General features: G+C 41.4%; 1 protein-coding gene across 1 annotated transcript in view; it reads right to left on the reverse strand.

Moving 5' to 3' along the window:
- Positions 1 to 22,877, reverse strand: part of ECT2L (epithelial cell transforming 2 like) — a 75,205-nt gene that overhangs the window by 40,367 nt on the left and 11,961 nt on the right. The window contains 6 exon segments of the mRNA XM_049695631.1: positions 1,010 to 1,046; positions 1,048 to 1,105; positions 1,107 to 1,157; positions 18,489 to 18,628; positions 19,733 to 20,317; positions 20,544 to 21,202. Of these exon segments, the coding sequence (XP_049551588.1) occupies positions 1,010 to 1,046; positions 1,048 to 1,105; positions 1,107 to 1,157; positions 18,489 to 18,628; positions 19,733 to 19,834 (388 nt within the window). The 5' untranslated portion in view covers positions 19,835 to 20,317; positions 20,544 to 21,202.

Genomic DNA, 22,877 nt, shown 5'->3' on the forward strand with positions numbered 1-22,877 from the left:
TTTAAGTGGTGTAATCTCTATGGTAGCCATAAGAGAACTGCTAAAGTATCTACAATTAATCTAAAGAATATTTAAGCTAATCCTAAAAGAGACAAGGAGAAAAACAAAATATAAAATAATAAATAAAAATAGTAAAATGTTGGACTTAAGCCCAAATATATCAGTAGTTACATAAATGTGAACAGACTAAATTACCCCAGCTAAAAGTCAAAGATTGTCACCTGTTAAAAGAAAACCACCACCACCATATTCTGTTTACAAGACATGTTCCTTAAATATAAGGACACAGAAAGGTTGAAAGTAAAAAGAGAGGAAACAATATACCATGGGAACACTAAGCTTGGATTCATAAATGCTCTAAATCCAGGGCTCACGGTTGCCTTTTGCATGTGGCCCCTCCATGGAGAGCCAAGTATTCTCCAAGATCAGAATCTCAACATAAGCCCATTCTGGAAAGTTTGTATAAGTTAAAGGAGTAAATTATTGACTTGTATTTAAAGTATGTCTACCTTTACATTTCATTAAGTCTTTTAAAAGAAAGAGAGGAGACAAACGGGCCAAATGCAGAGATAATGGCAGAGGATGTAGATCTAGATTTATATTCTTCACCGGAGGTTAGCCAAAGAGGAGCAGTTAAAGTTGTGGTTGTATAGCAATTTTTGAGGTGGGTTATCACGAATAAAACAATATCATGTAAAAACCAAAGTTTAAGTAATTTTTCACAAAAAAATGGACTTCTTAACCAAGATAATTAGTTTCTAAATAACTAAATTGAGTATTTAAAGATTATTAAAATTACATGAATTATTAGAAGAGTGTATATCCCCCTGACTTATAAAATAAATTACTGTATTTAATTCATCCCCATTTTTTTCTCTTAAGGGTAAGTTAATTATGGTTCAGATATGCTCAGTTATTATCTTCAGGAAAGGGAGCTGCCCCAATCACCTCATTACAGATGACAGCTGCATTTGGGCCCTATTACTAGGAAATGACAAGTGGTAAAGCTGTTGAGTTAAAAATTTCCAGGGCCAGCTGACTTGTGCCAGCTGCACACAAATCTTTTGGAAAGGAAAAGATACATAGAGAAATGAAGCGTGGTAGAGAAATCCACTTTGGCCACTTGCATCCTTTCTGAAAACCAGTCTTGGACAACCCTAAAAAGAAAAATGCAGAAATTTGGTTCAGATCACTAATATCTAAAATTGATTAAAATCCAGTATAAATATTGGTCACTGTTCTTTCTCTAGTGTTCTACCTATTAAAAAATTAAGTCCTAAATAACATAAGGCTAGATTTTTAAGTATTCACTTTCAACGATCCATTCTAAAGAGCAAGATGCATTACAAAAATATCTAAAATCCACAGGGGAAAAAAGTCTGAAATAAACATAGTTGTATGATATAAATCTGGATTTTTTCCTTTTTCTTTACCCAAATTCAATAAATCAGCAAGTCCTGTCGGCTCTATAGATATATATCCCCCAAATATGTCCCCCATCCCAGCCACTTCTCTCCACCTCCCAGCCTTCACTCTAGTCAGGGCACCTCCACCTCTCTCCTGGGCGGTTACATCTACCTCCTGATTGCCTCCCTGCTTCCACTCCAGTCTTCCTAGAGCCCATTCTCCACACAGCAGCCCAAGTGGTTTATAAAAATGTAAATTAGATAATGTCACTCATGCAAGTAAAACCCTACAGTGACTTCCCAATGCAATTAGAATAAAAACCTATAGCTCCATCACACTTAGTAGTGAAATAGTAAACGCCTTCCTCCTAACAAAGCAAGGTTGACTACACTCTCTACTTTAACATGGAATAGAGGTTCTAGCCAGTTCAATAAGGAAAGAAAAAAATAATGAAAGGTATACGTATTGGAAAGGGAGCAGTAAACTGTCTCAATTCATGTACCATGTACGTGGAATCTATAAAACAACTATTTAAATTGTTGAACTTATTAATAAAACATTGTTGCTAATTTTCTTTATTTTTCAAATGTTTATAGAATCTATAGCAACATCCCCTTTTTCATTCCTGATATTACTAATTCACATTTTCTCTCATTTATCCTTGGTTACTCTTCCTAGGAGTTCATTGATTTTACTACTACTTGTAACAAACCAGCTTTTGTTTTCATAGATTTTCTCTATTGTTTGTTCATTTTCTATTTTATTGATTTCCACTCTTATTTTCATTTCTCTCTTTCTATGTACTTGGGTGTAATTTGCTATATTTTTCCCCTAGTTTTTTTTTTTTTAATTTAATTATTTTTGACTGTGTTGGGTCTTTGTTACTGCACACAGGCTTTCTCTAGTTGCGGTGAGCATGGGCTACTCTTCGTTGTGGTGTGCGGGCTTGTGGTGGCTTCTTTTGTTGCGGAGCACAGGCCCTAGAGCACGCGGGCTTCAGTAGTTGCAGTGTGTGGGCTCAGTAGTTGCAGTGCACAGGCTTAGTTGCTCCTTCCCAGACCAGGGATCGAACCCGTGTCCCCTGCATTGGCAAGAGGATTCTTAACCACTGTGCCACAAGGGAAGTTCCTCCCCTAGTTTCTTTTTTTTTTTTTTTTTGGCGGTACGTGGGCCTCTCACTGTTGTGGCCTCTCCCGTTTCGGAGCACAGGCTCCGGACACGCAGGCTCAGCGGCCATGGCTCACGGGTCCAGCCGCTCCGCAGCATGTGGGATCTTCCCGGACCGGGGCACGAACCCACGTCCCCTGCATTGGCAGGCGGCCTCTCAACCACTACGCCACCAGGGAAGCCCCTCCCCTAGTTTCTTAAGGGGGAAGTTGAGATCATTAATTTTAAAAGCTTTTTCTCATTAACATAAACATTTACATTATATTGTTTTCCCTCTAAGCTGTGCTGCAGACCACATGCTTAGCCATGTTGTATATTCATTGTCATTCAACTTGAAATATTTTCTAATTTCCCTTGTGATTTCTTCTTTGACCATAGGTTATTTATAAGTGCTGTTAGTTTCTAAATGTTTGGGGATTTTCTAGATGTTTTATTTTTATTAATCCCAAAATGTATTGCATTGTTGTTAAAGAATATACTTAATAAGATTTCAACCATTTTGAAATGTATTGAGTCTTAGTTTGTGGACCAGGAAATGAGGTATAAAGGTATAAATGTTACTTTGCTCATAAAAAGAACATATATTTGGAAATTGTTGTGTCTAGTTTCTATAAATGTTAGTTCAAGGTGGATAAGAAGATTGCTCAGTTCTTCTATATTCATACTGATTTTTTTCTTTAGCTCTATTCCATCAGTTTTTGTTTCATGTAATGTGAAACTCTGTTATTTGGTACATAAACATTTATAATTGTTATGACTTCTTGATGAATTGTTACTTTTCTTATTATAAAATGTCCATCTCTACCTATCTCTCTGGTAACACTCCTTGTCTTGAAGTCCATTTTGTCTGATATTAATATTGCCATCCTACTTTTATATGCTTACTATTTGCATGGTGTATCTTTTCCTATCCTTATACTTTACCAATCAGTGCCTTTATATTTAAAGTGTATCCCTCGGGGCTTCTCTGGTGGCACAGTGGTTGAGAGTCTGCCTGCTGATGCAGAGGACGCGGGTTCGTGCCCCGGTCCGGGAAGATCCCACATGCCGTGGAGCGGCTGGGCCCGTGAGCCATGGCCGCTGAGCCAGCGCGTCCGGAGCCTGTGCTCCGCAACGGGAGAGGCCACACAGTGAGAGGCCCGCGTACCGCAAAAAAATAAATTAATTAAAAAAATAAAGTATATCCCTCATAGTCAATATACAATGAAATTTTTTTTAGCTCATTTGACGACCATTGCCTTTATTTGAGGGTTTAGTCTGCTTGTATTTAATATAATTATTGTTATAGTTGAACCCAGGTCTCAATTTTGTTATTTGTTGTTTGGTTGTCCCATCTGTCTTATGAGCCTTTATTCCTCCTCTCCTGCCTTGGTTTGAGTTAATACATATTTTTGTATTTCATTTTAATTCCTTTATTAGCTTTTTAGGATATCTTTGCATTAGTTTTATAAGTTGTTGCTAGGAAGTATAATATGCATCTTTAATTTTTTGTAGTCTACTTAGAGGTAATATTCATATAAAATTAAAGACCAGTGCAACAATATAATTCTCACCATCGTTTGTGCTTTTGTTGTTATCTGTACTGCATCTACTTATGTTATAAACCCCACAATACATTGCTTTTGCTTCAAATAGTCATATGTCTCTAAAATAACTTCAAAATTTTATATCTTCTCACACATTTATCATTTCCTGTTCTCTTCATTCCTGTTTATAAATCCATGTTTCCATCTGGTATCAATTTCCTTAGCCTGAAGGGCTTCCTTTAGCATTTCTTTACTGCAGGTCTTCTGACAACAAATCTTGTTAGTTTCCTTCTATTTGAAAATGTCTTTATCTCACATTAATATTTGTAATACTATTATGACCCCATTAATTAATTCAAATAATTATCATCCTGTAGCCAATCTGGTTTCTGCTACATCCTATTTTTCTTCTTCCTCCCTCATGCCGCTATTATTTTAAAGCAAATCCAAGACATCATATAATTTCTTTTTTTTTTAATTATAATTTTAAAATATTTGTTTATTTACTTTTGGCTGCGTTGGGTCTTCGTTGCTGCACGCGGGCTTTCTCTAGTTGCGGCGAGCAGGGGCTACTCTTCATTGTGGTGTGTGGGCTTCTCATTGCCGTGGCTTCCCTTGTTGCGGAGCATGGGCTGTAGGTGAGAGGGCTTCAGTAGTTGTGGCGTGTGGGCTTAGTCGCTCCGCGGCATGTGGGATCTTCCTAGACCAGGGATGGAACTTATGTCCCCTGCACTGGCAGGTGGATTCTTAACCACTGCGCCACCAGGGAAGTCCCAAGACATCATATAATTTCATCCATAAATATTTCAGTGTGTATCGATAAATAATATGTTGTTTTTTGGTTTTGGGGGTTTTATTTGGCCGCACCTTGCAGCTTATGGGATCTTAGTTCCCCGACCAGGGATAACCCAGGTCCTTGGCAGTTAGAGCATGTAGCCCTAACCACTGCACCACCAGGGAATTCCCTATCACTAAATAATAATAATAATAAATTTTTAAACATATACTGCATATAATACTATCATCATACCTTAACATTCAACAATTTCTTAATGTGACATTCACAAAGAAAACTTTTTAAATATGACATCCATCAAGAAAGACTTGTAAGTGAGGATCCAGAAGAAGTAAACTTCTTACAAGCATGCCACCTAAGCACAGACAGATCTTGAATGAATACAAAATCCAAGCCCCTACTCAAGTGGTCATCTTGGAAGCTATATAGATCTTAGGCCAAAGAAACATTTCATGGCCCATGAAGGATGTACTGCTGGCTCTGCAGCTAACAACTACACACAAAAAAGGACACTGAATATCTGATTGTCTTCTGTATATAATTAGCAATAAACATCTGCTACAGCCCCAAGCCACCAGATAGCAATCCAGGTATGAGTAAATCTAGCTCTTCCCTGAAACTCCTGATTTCCTCCAAACTCAGCAGAATTACAGATATTTGTGGCCAATCTCACAGCTGATTGGAAACTTTGGTATAAGAACCTACCAGAACTCATTTACCTAAGGCCACTGGGAGTACAAGACTTCTTCTCACTACTAAGTGGCTACTGCTACCCAATTACTGGGTCCTAATGGACTCAGATTAACTCACTGAAAGAAAAGTTGTAACTCTGAACAGACTTCGTCCTGCAGCGGATCTTCTCTGACCTGAATTCCCATAGAGTGGGTCAAGCCTCAGAAAGTTTCAATGTGAAATGAAAATGACACCTCCAATTAGGTACAAACAAGACCTTAGTTACCCCCACCAACACATTGTTGAATATCCATTAGACCCAGAGACAGTCTTGACCATGAATTAACAAACTTTTGGCTTAACTGGAGCCTCACTTACAAGTCTTGGGAAAGGAAATGTTCTACCTTGCTACACAACACCAATTCATACATGTAGAAGGAATTAAGAAATGAGAAAATCACCACTTGGTAGCTATCACAGTAATAAGTGCTTCAGGTAAGAATCATCAATGTATGCTAAAACTAGTAAGTAAAAGTCTGACAAGGAAAAAAATACTTGCATAGATTCAAATACTTTTTAATTAAGTTAAAAGTAATCACTCAAATACTTTTTAGTTACTTATTAATTAATAAATACTAAATACTTAATAATTAATCATCTTAGCCGATGGTAAAGTTAAGATTATAAACAGTAGGCCAAATTGACATGCTATTCCCCCAATATGATCCACTGAGAAGAGCATAGCATTAAGTCTGTGTTATTCCTGCCAAGAACGTATGACCTCAATGTCGTCTTGAGGAAATATCAGCCAACCACAAACCGAAGGTCATTAAACAAAGTAGCAGATCTATGCTCTTCAAAAGTGTCAAGTAAGAAGATGAGGAAAAACTGAGCAATTGCTCCACATCGAAGGTGGATGTAGAGACATGAAAACTAAATACAACAGATGACCTTAGATTGGATTTTGGACTGAGAAGGAAAGGACGATTATAAAGGACACTGTTGGAACAATCAGGAATATTGAATGGAGTCTGTGCACTGGACAGTAGTGCTGAACCAATGCTGATTTCCCAACATTGCAGGATGCACTGGGAGTTTTCAACAGAGTGTGCTTGTTTTTTAGGAATCATATTGAAATGCTTAGGGTTAGTGGGGCATTATGTTTACAACTCACTCTCAAATATTTGAAATAATAGGGTAAAAATGGTAAAACGTTAACAATCAAGGAATCCAGATGAAAAGTTTAGAGGAATTGTTTACACTATTTTTGTAAGTTAAACATTATTGTAAAAAGTGGGGTTTTTGTTGTTTTCTTGTTTGTTTTTAAGAAGCAGCTACCTGCTTCAGTTCCAAGGTTTAATGATTGCCTGTTATTTTTGTGTGTTTCTACTCCCCTGACTTTAAGTCACTGCTTTTTCTTGGTCCTTGTCCATGCAGCTTTGTCATAACTGGAGACAAAACAGAGTGGCTTAAAATGAACCTGTTGGCAGGGCAGTCTGGAGAGCGGGTGGGAGTCGGGGTGTATGCAGGAGGAAAAAGAACAGAGTTGTGTGTGTGCTGGCAGCACAGGGTACTCACAGGCAGAGGTGTCCCTTAGGGGTCTTCTCAGTATTGATAGACATTAACGTTCAAACTGAATGAGACTTGTGACCACACCAAGGACAGTTAATCCCAGTGGATTCGTGACCTTAACTCCTGCTTCATAGTCATTCCACTGGCCCTTGAGAGACAACTTGCTCTCATTTGGAACTCTAAGACAGATCAATAAAATAAAATGCAAAACAGAAACGTTTTCAGCCTCCTTTTCAGAGACGGGTCTCAGTATCTTCAGAGTCTTTGTGCCCATCCTCACAGCATCTACTGTTCCGTCCCAGCCAAGCAAAAGAGAATTGAGCCTGAATTGCTTTTTAAAGTAAACCTTAATCATACATATTTTATATTTGTTCCTAGTCTGTGCTGCTGCAAGGACACATTCGAGTATAATGAATTTTAAGCAAGAAGGAAAGAAAATGCTTCAGTCACATTAAAAAAAAAAAAAATCAGTACATGAGGAGCAGAGAACTAGGGTGGTTTGCGGTAATGACATTGTGGCTCATTGCATTTTAGTTAACGTCGCAAAGTAAGAAATCCGTGAAGAGAAATACCAGCATGTGAGGAGACAATGAAGAAAATGTGCTTCGCTCGTTTGTTGTGACAAAGATAGCTTCATTGGAATAATTCATGATAGTGCCTCGCAGCGCCACGCACAATGTGTGCTTTGCAAAACTAATAAGCTTAGCGATATGGGACTTGAATCTAATTCTCTGCTCTGAAGTTTGTGATAAGAAATAGAAGGACGCTGCCCGAATTGTGATGAAATGGCTGAGGAGCAGATGGGGGAGGTGACCTGGAGAGGGCCGAGTGCCTTTGGCAGAGGTCCCTGCGCTCTAGTGGCCCAGGCGGCACCTCCTCGTCTTGTCTGGTGGCTTGACACACGCTCCATGGCGTGGTAAGGGTCTGTGTTGGGTGGATTTCCACATGGAGGCCAGTGTCACACAGCATAACGACCAGGTCTGGGGTGGACAGAAAATGCAGAACCGTGCGCTGAGCTCTCCACTGAGTGAGAGCAAAGCTGGGTGTGGGTACAGCAATAAGGAGGGCGACTGAAGGGTTTTTTATTTTAAGCTTTAAAAATAATTTGTATATTCTGATTTGTAAATAGTTAAATGGGTACATAAAAGCATAAAAAATTAGGTTATACTTAGTTGGTACAATTATGGGTGATTGGTAGTTTCCTCTTTTTGCTTATTTAAACTTTCCAGTGTGTCTCCAAAGGCCTGATTTTACCACTGAATGGTAAAAAATGTCTTGTCTATTTCCTACACATCCTTCAGAATCCAGCCTAAATGTCAAATCCTCAGGGAAGGCTTCCCTGAGCCCCTGGACTAGGTGAGGTCCCAGTTACTTTTCCTTTGTCACTTAGCATCACCGTAGCTATTTCTTTGATATCTGTTGGGTTGGCCATGCCTGCCCTTGGGTGGTGGAAAATAAAGGATAATGCATGCACATGGATGTGACATCACTACATGAGTACAGGATGACTTCCCTTGTGTGATTCTTATTATTATATGACTTGTGGCCAATGAAGCAGTAGGGTCCTGAGGAAGGATTAAGAAACTTTCTCTGGAACCAGCATGGTAAGATCCAAGTCACGTGGCTAGTAAAAAGCTATTTTTGCAACAATGTAGGTAACACTATAAGGCGATGTTAGTGAGTTTTTGGGGTGGTATTTCTGGGGTACTGCCAGAATCCTCTCACCTTCCCAACAGGCTGACCGTTCCTGCTCCCCAAACACTTCTCCGTGGGACGCTACTCTCGCCCACTGAGCCCTGCCTACTTCACGCCATCTCATATTCTTTGCCGAAACCTGTATCCTTTACACTTGATGTGCACTGAAGTGTAACCTAAGCACTATTTTTGTGTTTCCTTTCTTGCTGACCCTCAAATTTAGTCCTTTTCTGGACTCATTCACCATTTAAAATCTTTCTCTTCCACTGGACTGGAAGCCCCATAAACACAAGGTATGGCAGCCGTCTTGTTTGCTGCTCTGTTCCCAGCATCTGGTATGGTGCTTGTAACTTAGCAGGGGGTAAATAGATATGTGTACGTTAGAAAAAAGAATGAAAAAAAAAGTTGAAAAACAGGAAGAGAAAATCACTGCTTGTATTAATTTCCTGTTCATTATAACAAATTACCACCAACTTAGTGGCTTAAAGCAGTACAAATGTATTCTCTCAGAGTTTTGGAGATCACAAGTCTGAAATCAGTTTCACAGGGCTACAGTCAGGGTGTTGGCAGGGCAGGGTTTTTTCTGCAAGCTCTAAGGGGAGAACTTGTTTTCTTGTCTCGTTCAGGGCCTAGTAGCTGTCTCTATTCCTCAGCTCAGGTCCCCTTTATCTTCAAAACCAGAAGCATAGGATCTTCAAGTCTCTCCATCTCTCCCATCATCACATCATTCTCTCTTCCGACTCTGATGTCTCTTGCATCCCTTATAAGGACCATTGTGATTATGTTGAGCTCCAGTGATGCAGGATAATCTCCCCAACACAAATTCTTAATCACATCTGCAAAGTCCCTTTGCTGTACAAGATAACACTCATAGGTTCCAGGGATTAGGGCCTGGACATCTTTGGAGACAATTATCCAGTCTACCACAGTGCTCTAACTTCTGAGACATGCAAAACACCCCCAATTATTTCCAGCGGTGCTACGTTGTACCGTCAGATATCCAGTGAGGTGCATGAACATCCCTCTTGTTCCATTTTAGGCCAAGTTTTAGTCTACTAAAATATGAACTTCAGAGGGTAGGGGTCTCTTACACTCTGTTTAGTGTGGAATCCCACTCACCCAGAACTATGCTTGATATGCAGTAGACCCTCGGTAAATATTTGTTGAATGCTGCATGAATAGACTTTAGCTTTTGTCATCCATCATTTACTTCCTCTTCTTTAGATAAAATAACCTCAGTTCCTATTTGGTGGTTCATGTGCTTCTACAGGAGCTGACTTCATTCCTGACTCCACAAAGCACATGGTCAAAGCTAATGAAATTCATGTGGGTCAATCCCGTGGCCACAGCCACTGGCAGGAGGGGGCATGGACCCAAACTGGTCCAGAGGGAAACCAAACAGAGAATTCTTTTCTTCTGGACACAAATGAGGAACCATAATAATGACGCCATGACTGCTGAAGGCAGAGCAGAGGGCCAGAAAGAAACAAATCGTTTAATTGCTGAATCTCTGGCTCGAGCTTCAGCTGCAGCCAAACCTACCTAGGTGTTTTCCAATTACATGAGAGTCAAATATTTCTTTTATTATTTGTGTCAAGTTTAAGGTTACTTATAATGAAACATTCTAAAACCACTAAGAAGTATTGCAAGTGAAACATGAAAAATCTACAGAAACAGAACAAATAATTTTGTTTTGCTAATAGAGAATAGGAGGGATGGGACACTCATACCATCTGTGTTCCAGCCTCCAAGAAGGAGTAGATGAAAAGGTGGAAGAAGCCTTGGGGCCTTTAGGTCACCCAGGCCTTGTGTCTTACCCTTGGCTGGATACCAAATCACCATGGGAACTTAGTAAAAACAGCTTCCTCAGCCCCATCCCAGGTGTTTTGAGCCAAAATGTCTATGGGTGAGGCTCATAGTTCATGTTTTTAACAAACTCCAAGTGACTCTAACGGGTTCACCCTCCTCAACATTGGTGAACTTGACGGCCCACTGGTAGAAGAGGCAGCCTAGCAGATGCTGATGCCAAAGTACAAAGTGTTGAATACATGTATGGTGTCCTTAGGAGAATGTATAATCCTATTTGAAGCCCTGAATTAATTAAATACTTAGACTCTGCATGAGGGTCTGATGCGCTCTCTCCTGTGTGTAAAGGACATCAGTTTGACTGCTAAATGCTTTTTGTTTTTCCAAACCTGGCTGGTTCTCAGCTAGATTCTGGAGAGTTGGACTAAATAGGTTTAAAAATGGACTATTATGGACCATTTTTAAACCTATTTATCTTCCTTTCACTTTCCTTAAATAAGGGAAATCAGGATAGCTCCAGGGTTAGTGAATTCAAGAACTCAGTGTCACTAATGGCCAAGGATTTTCTATATTTTCACTTTGCCTGCTCAGTAATTTGCTTTGGTCCCTCCAACTTGTTCCCTGAGGTGGTTCCCAAATGACTGACTGTTGTGAGCAGAGATCTGCACACAACAGAGATCACAGGCTATAGGGCAGAAGAGGGCATGTCCTTCCCTCTAGTTCCTTTTTAGGTCCCTTTGAGAGTGAAGAAAACTCTCCCAGAAGCTCTAGCAGCCACTCTCTTGTGTTTCCTTGGGCCGAATTAATATCTACATGCCCTTTCTAAACCAGACGCATAAAAGAGGATGGAATGACCATGATTCTGTCCAACCCTGACTCACTCTTTGGGGGCCAGTGTGACCCACCATCCCTGAAGCACATGATACCTGAGGGAAAAAAAGGGTTTTGTCAGGAAGATGGAGAGGAATTGGGGAATGGCATGGGTGTGTGGGTGTGTGATGGACAGTGTCTAGCCCACTAAACAGGAATTGGTGCAAGAAGAGGAAGGATCTCTAGCCGCCCAAGCTTCTTTCTGATCTACCCAACCCTTAAAGACGCCTGCCCTTTCCCTTCCCTTCAGAGCACTTACTTATCTCAGTCCTTGTTTCCTGACACTTGAGATACTACATGGGGATATTTCATAAATGGATAAAAGTAGTTTTAATATCTGGTAGTACAACTGTTACTAATCTTTTTCTTTATATTTAAATTTGTCGTAGCTGTTGTAGTCCATTTTCTTTTCCAGATTAGCTTTAGAATCCGTTTCTCAAAGTCCATAAGAAAATGCCATTTTGGGATTTGTACCAAGATTGAATTGAATTGAAAGATTAACGTGGAGAGAATTGGCATCTTGAAACATAGCATATCTATCTATTTACCCAGGGTTTTTTTTCTACTACCCTTTAATACAAATTTCTAATTTCCTTCATAAGGGTCTTGCACTTATCTTTTTAGTTTTATGCAACACACATAAGGAAGCAGAGCTGAGAGAAGGAAGAGAGTGAGCGAGCCCTGGTAACATTGAATCTAAGGATCTAGCGCAGCCTAAAGTAGACAAATCTTAAGTCAATAAATTCCCTTTTCTTCTTAGGCTGGTTTGAATTCCATTTCTGTTATTTGCACTTGAAAGCATTCTGACCATGACATCAAAAGAATACATAGAGAGGGTAGGACAAAAGATGACAGGCAGTCACCGGGCACTTACTCTGTATGTAATAAGAGCATCCTCCTTCTGCTTCTAAGACTTGCTAGCCATTTAGGTCTCACAGGGAGCTACGTCTACTCTCATTCTGCCTCAACCCTCCTGAAAATTTCCTAAAGAGATTTTAAAAGACAGAATGGAGACAAATGGTCTCTTAAAACCTTGTCTCCATTTTCCAGTGAACTATCTGTGGATTTGAAACCTTCGCAGAGGGTAAAGGATACTTGGTAGATCTGGAAGCTAACATCATGTCCTTTATGAATGGTAGTGTCATCAGGGCTGCTACACTTGGGAAGTTGTGCAATGAACAAGTTTAGGAGGTGCCGTTCACACAGGTGATAGAGTGAAATAGCGTCGCCTGGAGGTGTGCGATATGGCAGCCTTGGGTGCTATTACTATGCATAATTCCTTTTGGAATTGCTTTATAGAGGTCTTGAATTAATTAAATAATGAAAAGTCTTCAGTGAAGCAAAGTATTAGTAATATCCTGTATTCTAAAACTTGTAATATCTTGAAAAAAATCCTTCCTCTGAGAGAACTACCAAAGGAAAGCTTTGTTCTGAGTACCTTTTTGTTATCATCGTCATTAGGAGTGTTTTACACAACTTCATTCATTCAAACAAGCATTTATTGAGTGGCTACTATGAACCTCGTATTGTTTTAAGTGCTAGGGACAGAAAGAGTTAGCAGAAAAAGTTCCTGCCCTCATGGAGCTACCTTCTAGTGGAACAGGCAGATGGTAAATGAACAAGCAAGTACTACGGTGTATAACATAATGGCAAGTGGAGCTACCATACTGTAAAGAGAAGTGAAACATTACAGAGGGAGAGTAGCAACACTTATAAAACCGGAAGTGAGGACTTCAAGTGCAGGGGCTTTGCCTAATGTAAGCCGGTGACCGTCCTACCACCCACTCTCCCTCTGTCCCCACCTCCACCCAGTAAAACAGCTTCGGGGGTTGGCTTCTCCTTTCAGACTCCAGGATTTCCTTTCTTAGCGTCATCCACCCCTAAAAGCCACCCAACAGCAAATGCTAATATTATATGTGGTTGCCCACGACCATCTGATCTATGTGAAAGGAGAGAAATATGTCCAGAATATGGGGCTGAGGGGAGGGAAGAGTCAGGATGACCCACGTTTCCAGACCTGTCTTGGATATTTAGGAAACAGTGGGTCTCTGAATACTCCCCTCTCCCCTCCACCACCTCCACACAGAAATGTCCTTCTTTCACATGGACGTCAGTAACTCAGCGTGATGTAGCTGTTCTATATTTAAGGTTAATCTAGAAGTGTGTTGTCTCTGAAAAATTTATGTACCAGATTTCCTCAGAAATTACAATCGAGATAAACATCCTCAACTGAGCCCTCTCAGGGGCTGCAGGGAAGACGGGGTGGGTGTACTGCAGCGAGAGTGCGGGACGGTGGTGTTCCCTCTTAACTATACATGGGTTGGTATGTTTTTTGGTACGTTTTTCTGCCCTCCAACCCCCCTTCCAGGTGACTCTGATGGAGACAAGCAACAAGAGCTAATCCTTGTTCGGTGGTGATCTCCCTCTCCCTACACACACACACACACACACACACACACACACACACTCCATCCGTGTCTTAGGACTGCAGTTACATGAATCATGAATGTTGCCCCACCCACCAGGAAAAGCTACAAGTTTGAACAGCTCCAGCCCCGTAATGAAAGGCCTTTGTAGGAGGCATTACCTCTTGCTGAACAGAAGCAGTTTGAAACCGGTCCCACCAGTGTGACTAGGAGACTGATTCAATCTTCTCATAGGTTTCTTCAAGTGTGGCAGACACAAACAGCCCAGTTTCCTTTAAGGAGTCACAGGAAAGGTCAGCCTACTCAAGTGGCAGGGGGACAACACCACTGGAAACCGTCAGACGTGTGGACAGATAAGCATAATGTACAGGGAAAATGCCACGATAGAGGTTTGTAAAAATGATGGGGGTGAAAGATGAGCAGGAAAGGCTTCCCAGTGGAGGTGACATTTAAGTTGACGTGAGAGGGAGAACTTGCCAGAGGGAAGGTTTAAGAAGATGAACCTTTGAAAAATGTCTTAAATATTATAAAACTCCATTTAAGAAAATTTCCAAAGTCTTAACAATATGGAATATTTATTAGGATAGAAAAGAAAAATCTTAGATATTTGAATATATCTCATAGAGATTAAGAAGAAACTTTTGTTTTTTGTTTTTTTTGGTACGCGGGCCTCTCACTGTTGTGGCCTTTCCCGTTGCGGAGCACAGGCCCGGACGCGCAGGCTCAGCGGCCATGGCTCACGGGCCCAGCCGCTCCGCGGCATGTGGGATCTTCCCGGACCGGGGCATGAACCCGCGTCCCCTGCATCGGCAGGCGGACTCTCAACCACTGCGCCACCAGGGAAGCCCTAAGAAGAAACTTTTAATGAAAACTGTGACAACATATTTCTGACTGGTACTTCAATATCCTGTTTAAGCTTTATAACTGCCTGAATTAAAACAAAGTTATTCAGAAATTATCAAACAAAGCATCTAAAACAATGGCTTCTCTGTCTGAAAAGCAAGGTATTGCACAAATATAGCTGAGCTTACATGCAAAGATTTCAGGCGTTCGAATAATGCTAAATTCTTTCTTTTATTCACAAGCTTATTCATAGTTATGGGGGAACAGGGACTAGAGGAGTAAATATAATTCAGAAAAAACACTTAATAATTACAAGTTGATTGCAGTGCTACCATTTGATCCAGCAATTCCATTTCTAGTTATATACCTAAAAGAAGTAAAGCATCCACATAGAAAGACTTATTCACAGTTGTTCATAGCAGCATTACTTACAGTAGCCAAAATGTGGAAACTACCCAAACGTCTATCAACTGATGAGTGGATAAATAAAATGTGGCCTATCCACACTATGGAATATTATTTGGCAATAAAAGGAAAGTCTTGATATATGCTATAAAACAGGTGAACTAAAGGCCACATGTTGTATGATTCCATTTATATGAAAAGTCTGGAATAGGCAAATTTATAGAGAAATACAATAGATTAGTGGTTGTGCAGGGCTGGAATTGAGGGGGATTGGAATGGGGAGTGATTGCTAATAGATAGGGGGTTTCTTTTGTGGGTGATGAAAATGTTCTAAACTTAAATTGTGGTGGTGGTTGCACAACTCTGTGAATGTACTAAAACCAGGGGTCCCCAACCCCTGGGTCATCAACCGGTACCAGTCCACGGCCTGTTAGGAAGCAGGCCGCACAGCAGGAGGTGAGCGGAGGGCAAGTGAGCAAAGCTTCATCGGCTGCTCCCCATTGCTCCCCATTGCTCCCCATCGCTCACATTACTGCCTGAAACACCACCACCCCAACCCTGGAAAAACTGTCTTCCACGAAACCGGTCCCTGGTGCCAAAAAGCTTGGGGACCCCTGCTAATTGAACTGTGTCCTTTAAATGCATGAATTTTATGTATGTGAATTACATCTCAATAAAGATACTTTAAAATTTTATTGCATTAACTTTAGGCTAAAAATGAAAATAAGTTGGGCTTTTAGATTGGGTTAAAATCAAGCACAGCTCAAACTGGATTAGACCATCTGCACATGGTGTCTTCAGCTGTCAGTAAGAAGGAAGAAATGGCTGACCAAAAGAGATGGCAGGAAGTCATGTAAGAAAGACTTCATCCAGACTGTGGGGAATGACCTGATTGATGTTCAACAACAAAAACCACCACTACAAATTAAAGATCCTGGTTTCAGGATGCCAAACCCAGAGACCAGAAATTGACATACAACTTCCCCCGAAATTAGTAGCCCAGAACATGTAATAACAGCTTCATGGGACTATGAAATACATATAACTCTGCAGAAACACAGCTGCTGTCAAACAAAGCAGCGTAATTTCACTTAACAGGTGAGTTCCATATCCTTCTCCCACAGAAAGAAGAATTCAGGTGCCAGACAGTGAATGAAGTTTCCAGTGAAAAAATGTCAGGCCTACTGTTGATGAGCCTCAAAATATACCACAAGATCACTAATGACCTCCAGTGGTTACAACTAAAATTGCTCGGTTTGTGATACATGAGACTAGAACAGGATGGCCCACAAAGCAATTATGGATAAAGGGTTTGGTCTCTTATTTTCTTATCTTGAAAGCTGCAAAATTGAAGTCAAAGGAAGCCTACCCAATGACTACCATAAAAATCTCCCTTCCTCCTGATTTTTTTTTTAATATACATTTATTTATTTATTTATTTTTGGCTGCATTGGGTCTTTGTTGCTGTGCGCGGGCTTTTCTCTAGTTGCAGCGAGCAAGGGCTACTCTTCAATGCGGTGCGCAGGTTTCTCATTGCGGTGGCTTCTCTTGTTGCAGAGCACAGGCTCTAGGCACGCGGGCTTCAGTAGTTGTGGCACGTGGGCTCAGTAGCTGTGGCTTGCGGGCTGTAGAGTGCAGGCTCAGTAGTTGTGGCGCACGGGCTTAGTTGCTCTGCGGCATGTGGAATCTGCCCGGACCAGGGCTCAAACCCGTGTCCCCTGCATTGGCAGCCAGATTCTTAACCACTGCTCCACCAGGGAAGTCCCCTCCTGATTTTTAAGCATTGACTGAAGAGCCTCTTTGTCTGTGGCCTGTCTTTGCAGCCTCTTTTGACATGCCTGGAAGATGGCTGTCTCCCTCCAGTGACTTGGTGACTCCATTAGGGATAATCCACTAGGAGCCCCACGGATGCAGAGAAAGCGGACGATGGAGAAGGTGCGTTCGTAGGTAGGAGAGATGAAATGACTGTGTGAAAGTGTAAGAAAGACTGAGAGAAGCAGGTATTGTAAACTAAAATTACCCAATTTGGTCTTGCACAACTCTTGACACTTTTTGGTGAATATCTAAGAAGTTTGAGGGTTAGCCTGTCCCCCAAGCACCACCACCAGGTTGTAGTGAAAGCAGCCCCAAATGAGGCCCTACCTGGAGTTTCACTGAACAAACTTTAGTAAATAAGCCCAAACCACTTCATACAGCCTCCTCTGTAGGCCTGACAAAATCCCAGCTCTCTGCCCTTTGGGTGAAAGATTCATTCAACTGAGAAAGAACAATGTCCCATAAACAGGATTCTATTACTATCCTTTTTGTTGGCCTCAGGCTACCAGAAAACCCCCAGTCAGACAGGGCCATGTTTTGGAGATGAAACCATCCTTAATAAGCACCAACTGGCCTGGCTGGATTCTTCAGACAGGTCCAGGCATGCCGGAGGGCTCTCTGGAATATTTTGGTCAGTCCACATATCCTGAATACCTTTAATTTCACCAAAGACAGGCCATTTCTAGCATTCAACCAGCATGTTAACAAGCCACTAGTTGCTCTGATAATAACTAATATCTAATATTTGCTATGCTAATTAGCAAAGTGTCTGGTAATAACTAAAACACTGTGACCTTTCCAATACAGTGCTAGCTAATCACCCCTAGAGTACTAACTCTTGATCAGAACACTAGCTGCCCCTGGGTGTAATTTCAACTAACACTTTCACATGTCACACCAGCCATGCTGGAGTATTTTGAAATAAATTACAGATATAATAGGACGCAAGGGAAAGAATAAGAAGAACCAGGACTTAACGGCAATCAGTGACCACTGCCATATGAGTCTTGCCCATATTCCTAAATGCTGCTGCCACTGTCATTTCTCAGATATTTTTTGGATCCATTCATTCATGTAACAAATATTTCGGAGTACCTACTTCAAATATCTTATCTGTCTGAGAGTTCCAAGGAGAATTTAATATACTAAGAGAATGTTAAAAATTCATTGGCTGGGGCTTCCCTGGTGGCTCAGTGGTTGAGAGTCCGCCTGCCGATGCAGGGGACACGGGTTCGTGCCCTGGTCTGGGAAGATCCCACATGCCGCGGAGCGGCTGGGCCTGTGAGCCATGGCTGCTGAGCCTGTGCGTCCGGAGCCTGTGCTCTGCAACGGGAGGGGCCGCAACGGTGAGAGGCCCTCGTACCACACACACACAAAAAAAATCAGTTGCTTTTTTTCTGTAGAAAAAAAGAAACTCTTAAAAGTTATATGAACATTTTATGATATTTTATTTTCTTTAAGATAATTACATCATTAGGCTACATTTACCTTAATTGTAATTTAGTGCATCATAAAAAAATCGTGAATAAGAATTCTTGATGTTGCTTGTTAGTCCAGAGGTCAAATCAATGACTTATAAGAGCAACTCTTTCCTGAAAGAGCGATAAGGGAGAGAAAATGACATTTTCCTTTACAGTTCAATAGGTTCTTAGTTGCTAAGCAATCCATAGGCAACCTAACAACCTCACAGCTAATACTTGCATTGCACGTTACAGTTCACAAAGCACTTTCACATATGTAGTAAGGGTCTCTCCCTTCAGCTTAAACTCCTTTTATCTAGGGATGCAGGCAAGCCCAGGCTTGTTGGGTGGGCTGGTGGGAAAGGCTGGCAGGGATGTAATTGCAGAGGGGCTCAAGGAGGGCCCAAAGAGGTAATGGATCCTCACTATTGTTTCCACCTAAGCTAATGTGGTCCGGGAAACAGATCCCAAACATTTCATCTTGAAAACACATACTGGCTACTTGCTTAATTGTGAAAACAGGGCCATGTGAAGTAGTCCTACCTCTTCATAGCATCCACCAAAAGGAAAGTTAGTAAATTTTGCTGAAGAGCCATTGTTAGGAGTGTCTCCATGAAAGACATACACCAGGACCAGCGTCCCCCCAAACCAGGACTTCAGTCCAGCATGGCTCAGAGGACATTTATAAACCCACTGTCTTTATTACTAGTCAGGCTTTGGTCCCAGCCCATCTGGTCTCCGTCCCTTGTGAATGCGCCTGGACCACGCAGGAGCTCTGAGGACCCAGGCAGCCCCCTTTTCCATGAAGGTCTGGCAGAGCTGCCTGGGCCATTCCAGTGACTACTTCCTGCGTTATCTTTCAAAGGAGGGGCATCCCCTGGCCCCAGGGAACCATGCAGTTGGCACAAGAGGGAAGAGAGAATTAAAGAAACACATATCAACACTCTCCACACCAAAATACCACCAAAGCACCTTCTCTTGTCTCCTCCCCCTTACAGCAACCAGGGTGTGTCCTGGAGGTTTCTGTTTCACCTCTGGAGGTGCTGACAGGGCAAAAGTGGGAGCAGCTCTTGTACCTCCCATAAGATTGGAGTCGTGGACTAGGGTGAGGAGAGACCATCTTTGGGGTAGGTTTATTTTTGTTTAAAGTGACTCAAAAACTAAGTTCTTTACAAGTATTTATTTTATTTTAAATATGGCAACATGAGACCCAATATATCACAGTAAAATTCACCTTAGAAAGCTTGTCTTATTCTAGAGTATGTGACTCACCTGTCAGTTTAATGACTTGTTGCTAAAAGGTGTCCAGGCACTGAATCTTGTGTGGAAGCTCTCCATTTCCAAGCTTTCCCTGGGAGAATTCCCAGCTGACATCTCAGCAAATTATTTTCGTCCACACCTAGAACATCCAGTATATTAATGTTGTCCATATAGGAATAATAGAATTACAGCAATTCATTTACATATATTTGTTTATATAGATACAATGAGAGCAATGCATATATACATATCCATACAAATATACACAGAGAGTTCATGAACTCTAAATCATTGCGATTATTCTCTCCTCAACTACCTGGACCCAAATGTGAACCCAAACCAGAGCTGTTTTTTACTTTGCTGGCAAAATGACTCAGAAATTGGAATGATTCTTTATCAGCCATGAATACTGAATTTTTCTTTCTCTGGAAAGCAAGAATCTGAAGGGCTCAAAGAGGGAGCCCCCACCCCCACCCCAGTGCTAGCTTTTGAGGACATAAGTCAAAGAGGATATAGAAGAAAAAGTTAGGCTAATATATGAATGATTTATTGCTGCATAGCAAATTACCCTAAAACTTAACAGCTCAAAACAACAAACTCGGGCTTCCCTGGTGGCGCAGTGGTTGAGAGTCCGCCTGCCGATGCAGGGGACACGGGTTCGTGCCCCGGTCCGGGAAGATCCCACATGCCGCGGAGCAGCTGGGCCCGTGAGCCATGGCCGCTGAGCCTGCGCGTCCGGGGCCTGTGCTCCGCAACGGGAGAGGCCACAACAGTGAGAGGCCCGCGTACCGCAAAAAAAAAAAAAAAAAAAACAACAACAAACTCTTCTTATTATCTCAAAGTTCCTGAGGGTCGGGAATCCAGGCACAATCTAGTAGGGTACAGTATTGTTAGTCTACTAGGGCTGCCATTACAAAACACCACAGACTGGGCGGCCTGAACAACAGAAATTTGTTTTCTCACAGTTCTGGAGGCCGAAAGTCCAAGATCAGCATGTTGTTTCTGGTGAGGCCTCGCTTCCTACCGTGCAGGCAGCAGTCTTCCTGCTGTGTTCTCACAAGGCCTTCATTCTGAGCACACACGGGGTGGGGTGCAGGAGGCGCTCTGGTATCTCTTCTTCTTCTTCTTATAAGGATACCAGTCCTATTGGATTAAGGCCCCCAACCCTATAACCTCATTTAACTTTTATTACTTCTTTATAGGCTCCACCTCCAAATGTAGTCACATCGGGGGTGGGGGCTTCAACATATGGATCTAGGGGTGGGGGGACACAATTCAGTACATACCAGGTACCTCTCCTTCAAAATCTCCCATAGGCTGCTATCAGTGTGTTGGCCAGGTCTCCAGCCCCATCTGAAGGATCTGAAGCTCATTCATGTGGCTGTGACCAGGATTCAGTTGCTCGTGGACTGTTGGGTGGAGGAATCCTTTGCTTTCCTTGCCAGATGGGCTTCTCCATAGGGCAGTTCACATGGCAGCTGGCTTCCATCAGAGGAAGCAAATGAAAAACCAAGAGAGGGCACACAAGAGGGAAGCCACAGTCTCTTTGTAACCTAACCTCAGAATTGGTATCCCATCACTTTTGCTCTGTTCTATTAGGTAAAAGCAAGTCACTACGTCTGGCCCATACTCAAGGGGAGAGGATTACACAAGAGCGCAGACAGTAATACAATCTACCACAGTTCACCCTTTGGATCAGTTCCCTTCCTTTCCCACGTGCAGAACACACTCATCCACGCCTTAAAGCAGACAACCCCAAAGTTCGATCTCATCAGTATTTTGAGCTTAGACCCCAGGAGATAGAAATGATTCATAACAGCCTCTACAGACCCAGATATACCTACTCTTGATCTAGAGAACTCTGAACTAAAAAGATAAGCTATCTGGTACCAGCTCCTACACACAATATATATAATGGTAGAACAGGAAAAGGATAACTACAATAAGTATTCCCATTTGTAAAGGAGAAGAACGATATATAAAAGAGTTAATCCGTAGCAGTTCTGAGATCCTGCTGTAGAAGGCTGGAACCCAGTTATCATTTTTAGTCTCAAACAATCACATTCTCTTTTATACCGTGTAGGTAACTCCTTTGACAAAATGGCTTTCTCAATATCTATCTCAAGTTATTTGATTCCAGGCAGTGCTATGTGCCACAATTGTTTAGAGACTTGTCTCTCTCTCTCTCTCTCTCAATTTAATTGCAAGTAGTTTGAGCCTATCAGACTTTCCTTAGGAAGAGCCAAACCCTAAGTCTCCCCTCTTTGAGATATTTTCCCAGCGTGAAAGTATTTGCTGGGTACCACCTTATTCCATTCAGAGATCCTAACAATGGTGTGACAACCATACTCTTCCTGACTTGGTCTTTGCCGCTAGGCAGAGTTTTAAGCAGACTTTTTTGCTCAAAGGACTTCTCTGTTTCTTCTTAACTAGTTGAACATGTGAATCAGTTGCACCTTCCAAGCTTGCAAAACCCTGAGTTTTTTGGTTGTCTCTGATTTCCTTTTCATTCCTGCTTGCAAACCAGCCAAATATTTTCTGAGCTCCTTTAATTCTTGTAGTACCTTGGCAAATGCAGCCAGTAGAAATGAACACATTCTAATAACAGTCATTTTCTACCTCTTTGTATAAAGTACAAGCTCATTAGGTATGTAATATGCCTTTTAAGCTATTCTAGACTATACTTTTATACATTTTTTTGGTAACATGGATTGCTGACTCTCCAAGTCTCCAATAACAATTTCATGCTGCCAGACTGGATGTTAATGTCACATAATTTGGAATGTATTGATGTTGGTATGGCAGCACCTTACTCCTGGAACCAATATTTGTATCTACCAAACATTTAAGGAAGAAATAACAAACTTATTCCAGAGAATAGAAAAAGTGGTAATTATTTCCAGGTCCTTCTATGAAGTCAGCATAACCTTAACACCAAAACCCAACAAGAACCTTATAAGAGAGGAATATTATAGGTTTATTACCATAAACATAGGTCCAAAAATCCTAGTCAAAATATTAGAACACCAAACCCAGCAATGTATTAAAAATCTTATTATATCACCAGCAAGTTGGAATGTAAATTTGATTTGATATTACAAAATCAATGCACTTCTCATCATTAATAAAACAAAGGAGAAAATCATGAAAATCTCAG

This window comes from Orcinus orca, chromosome 12, assembly GCF_937001465.1.
Source record: "Orcinus orca chromosome 12, mOrcOrc1.1, whole genome shotgun sequence".
Taxonomy (NCBI): domain Eukaryota; kingdom Metazoa; phylum Chordata; class Mammalia; order Artiodactyla; family Delphinidae; genus Orcinus; species Orcinus orca.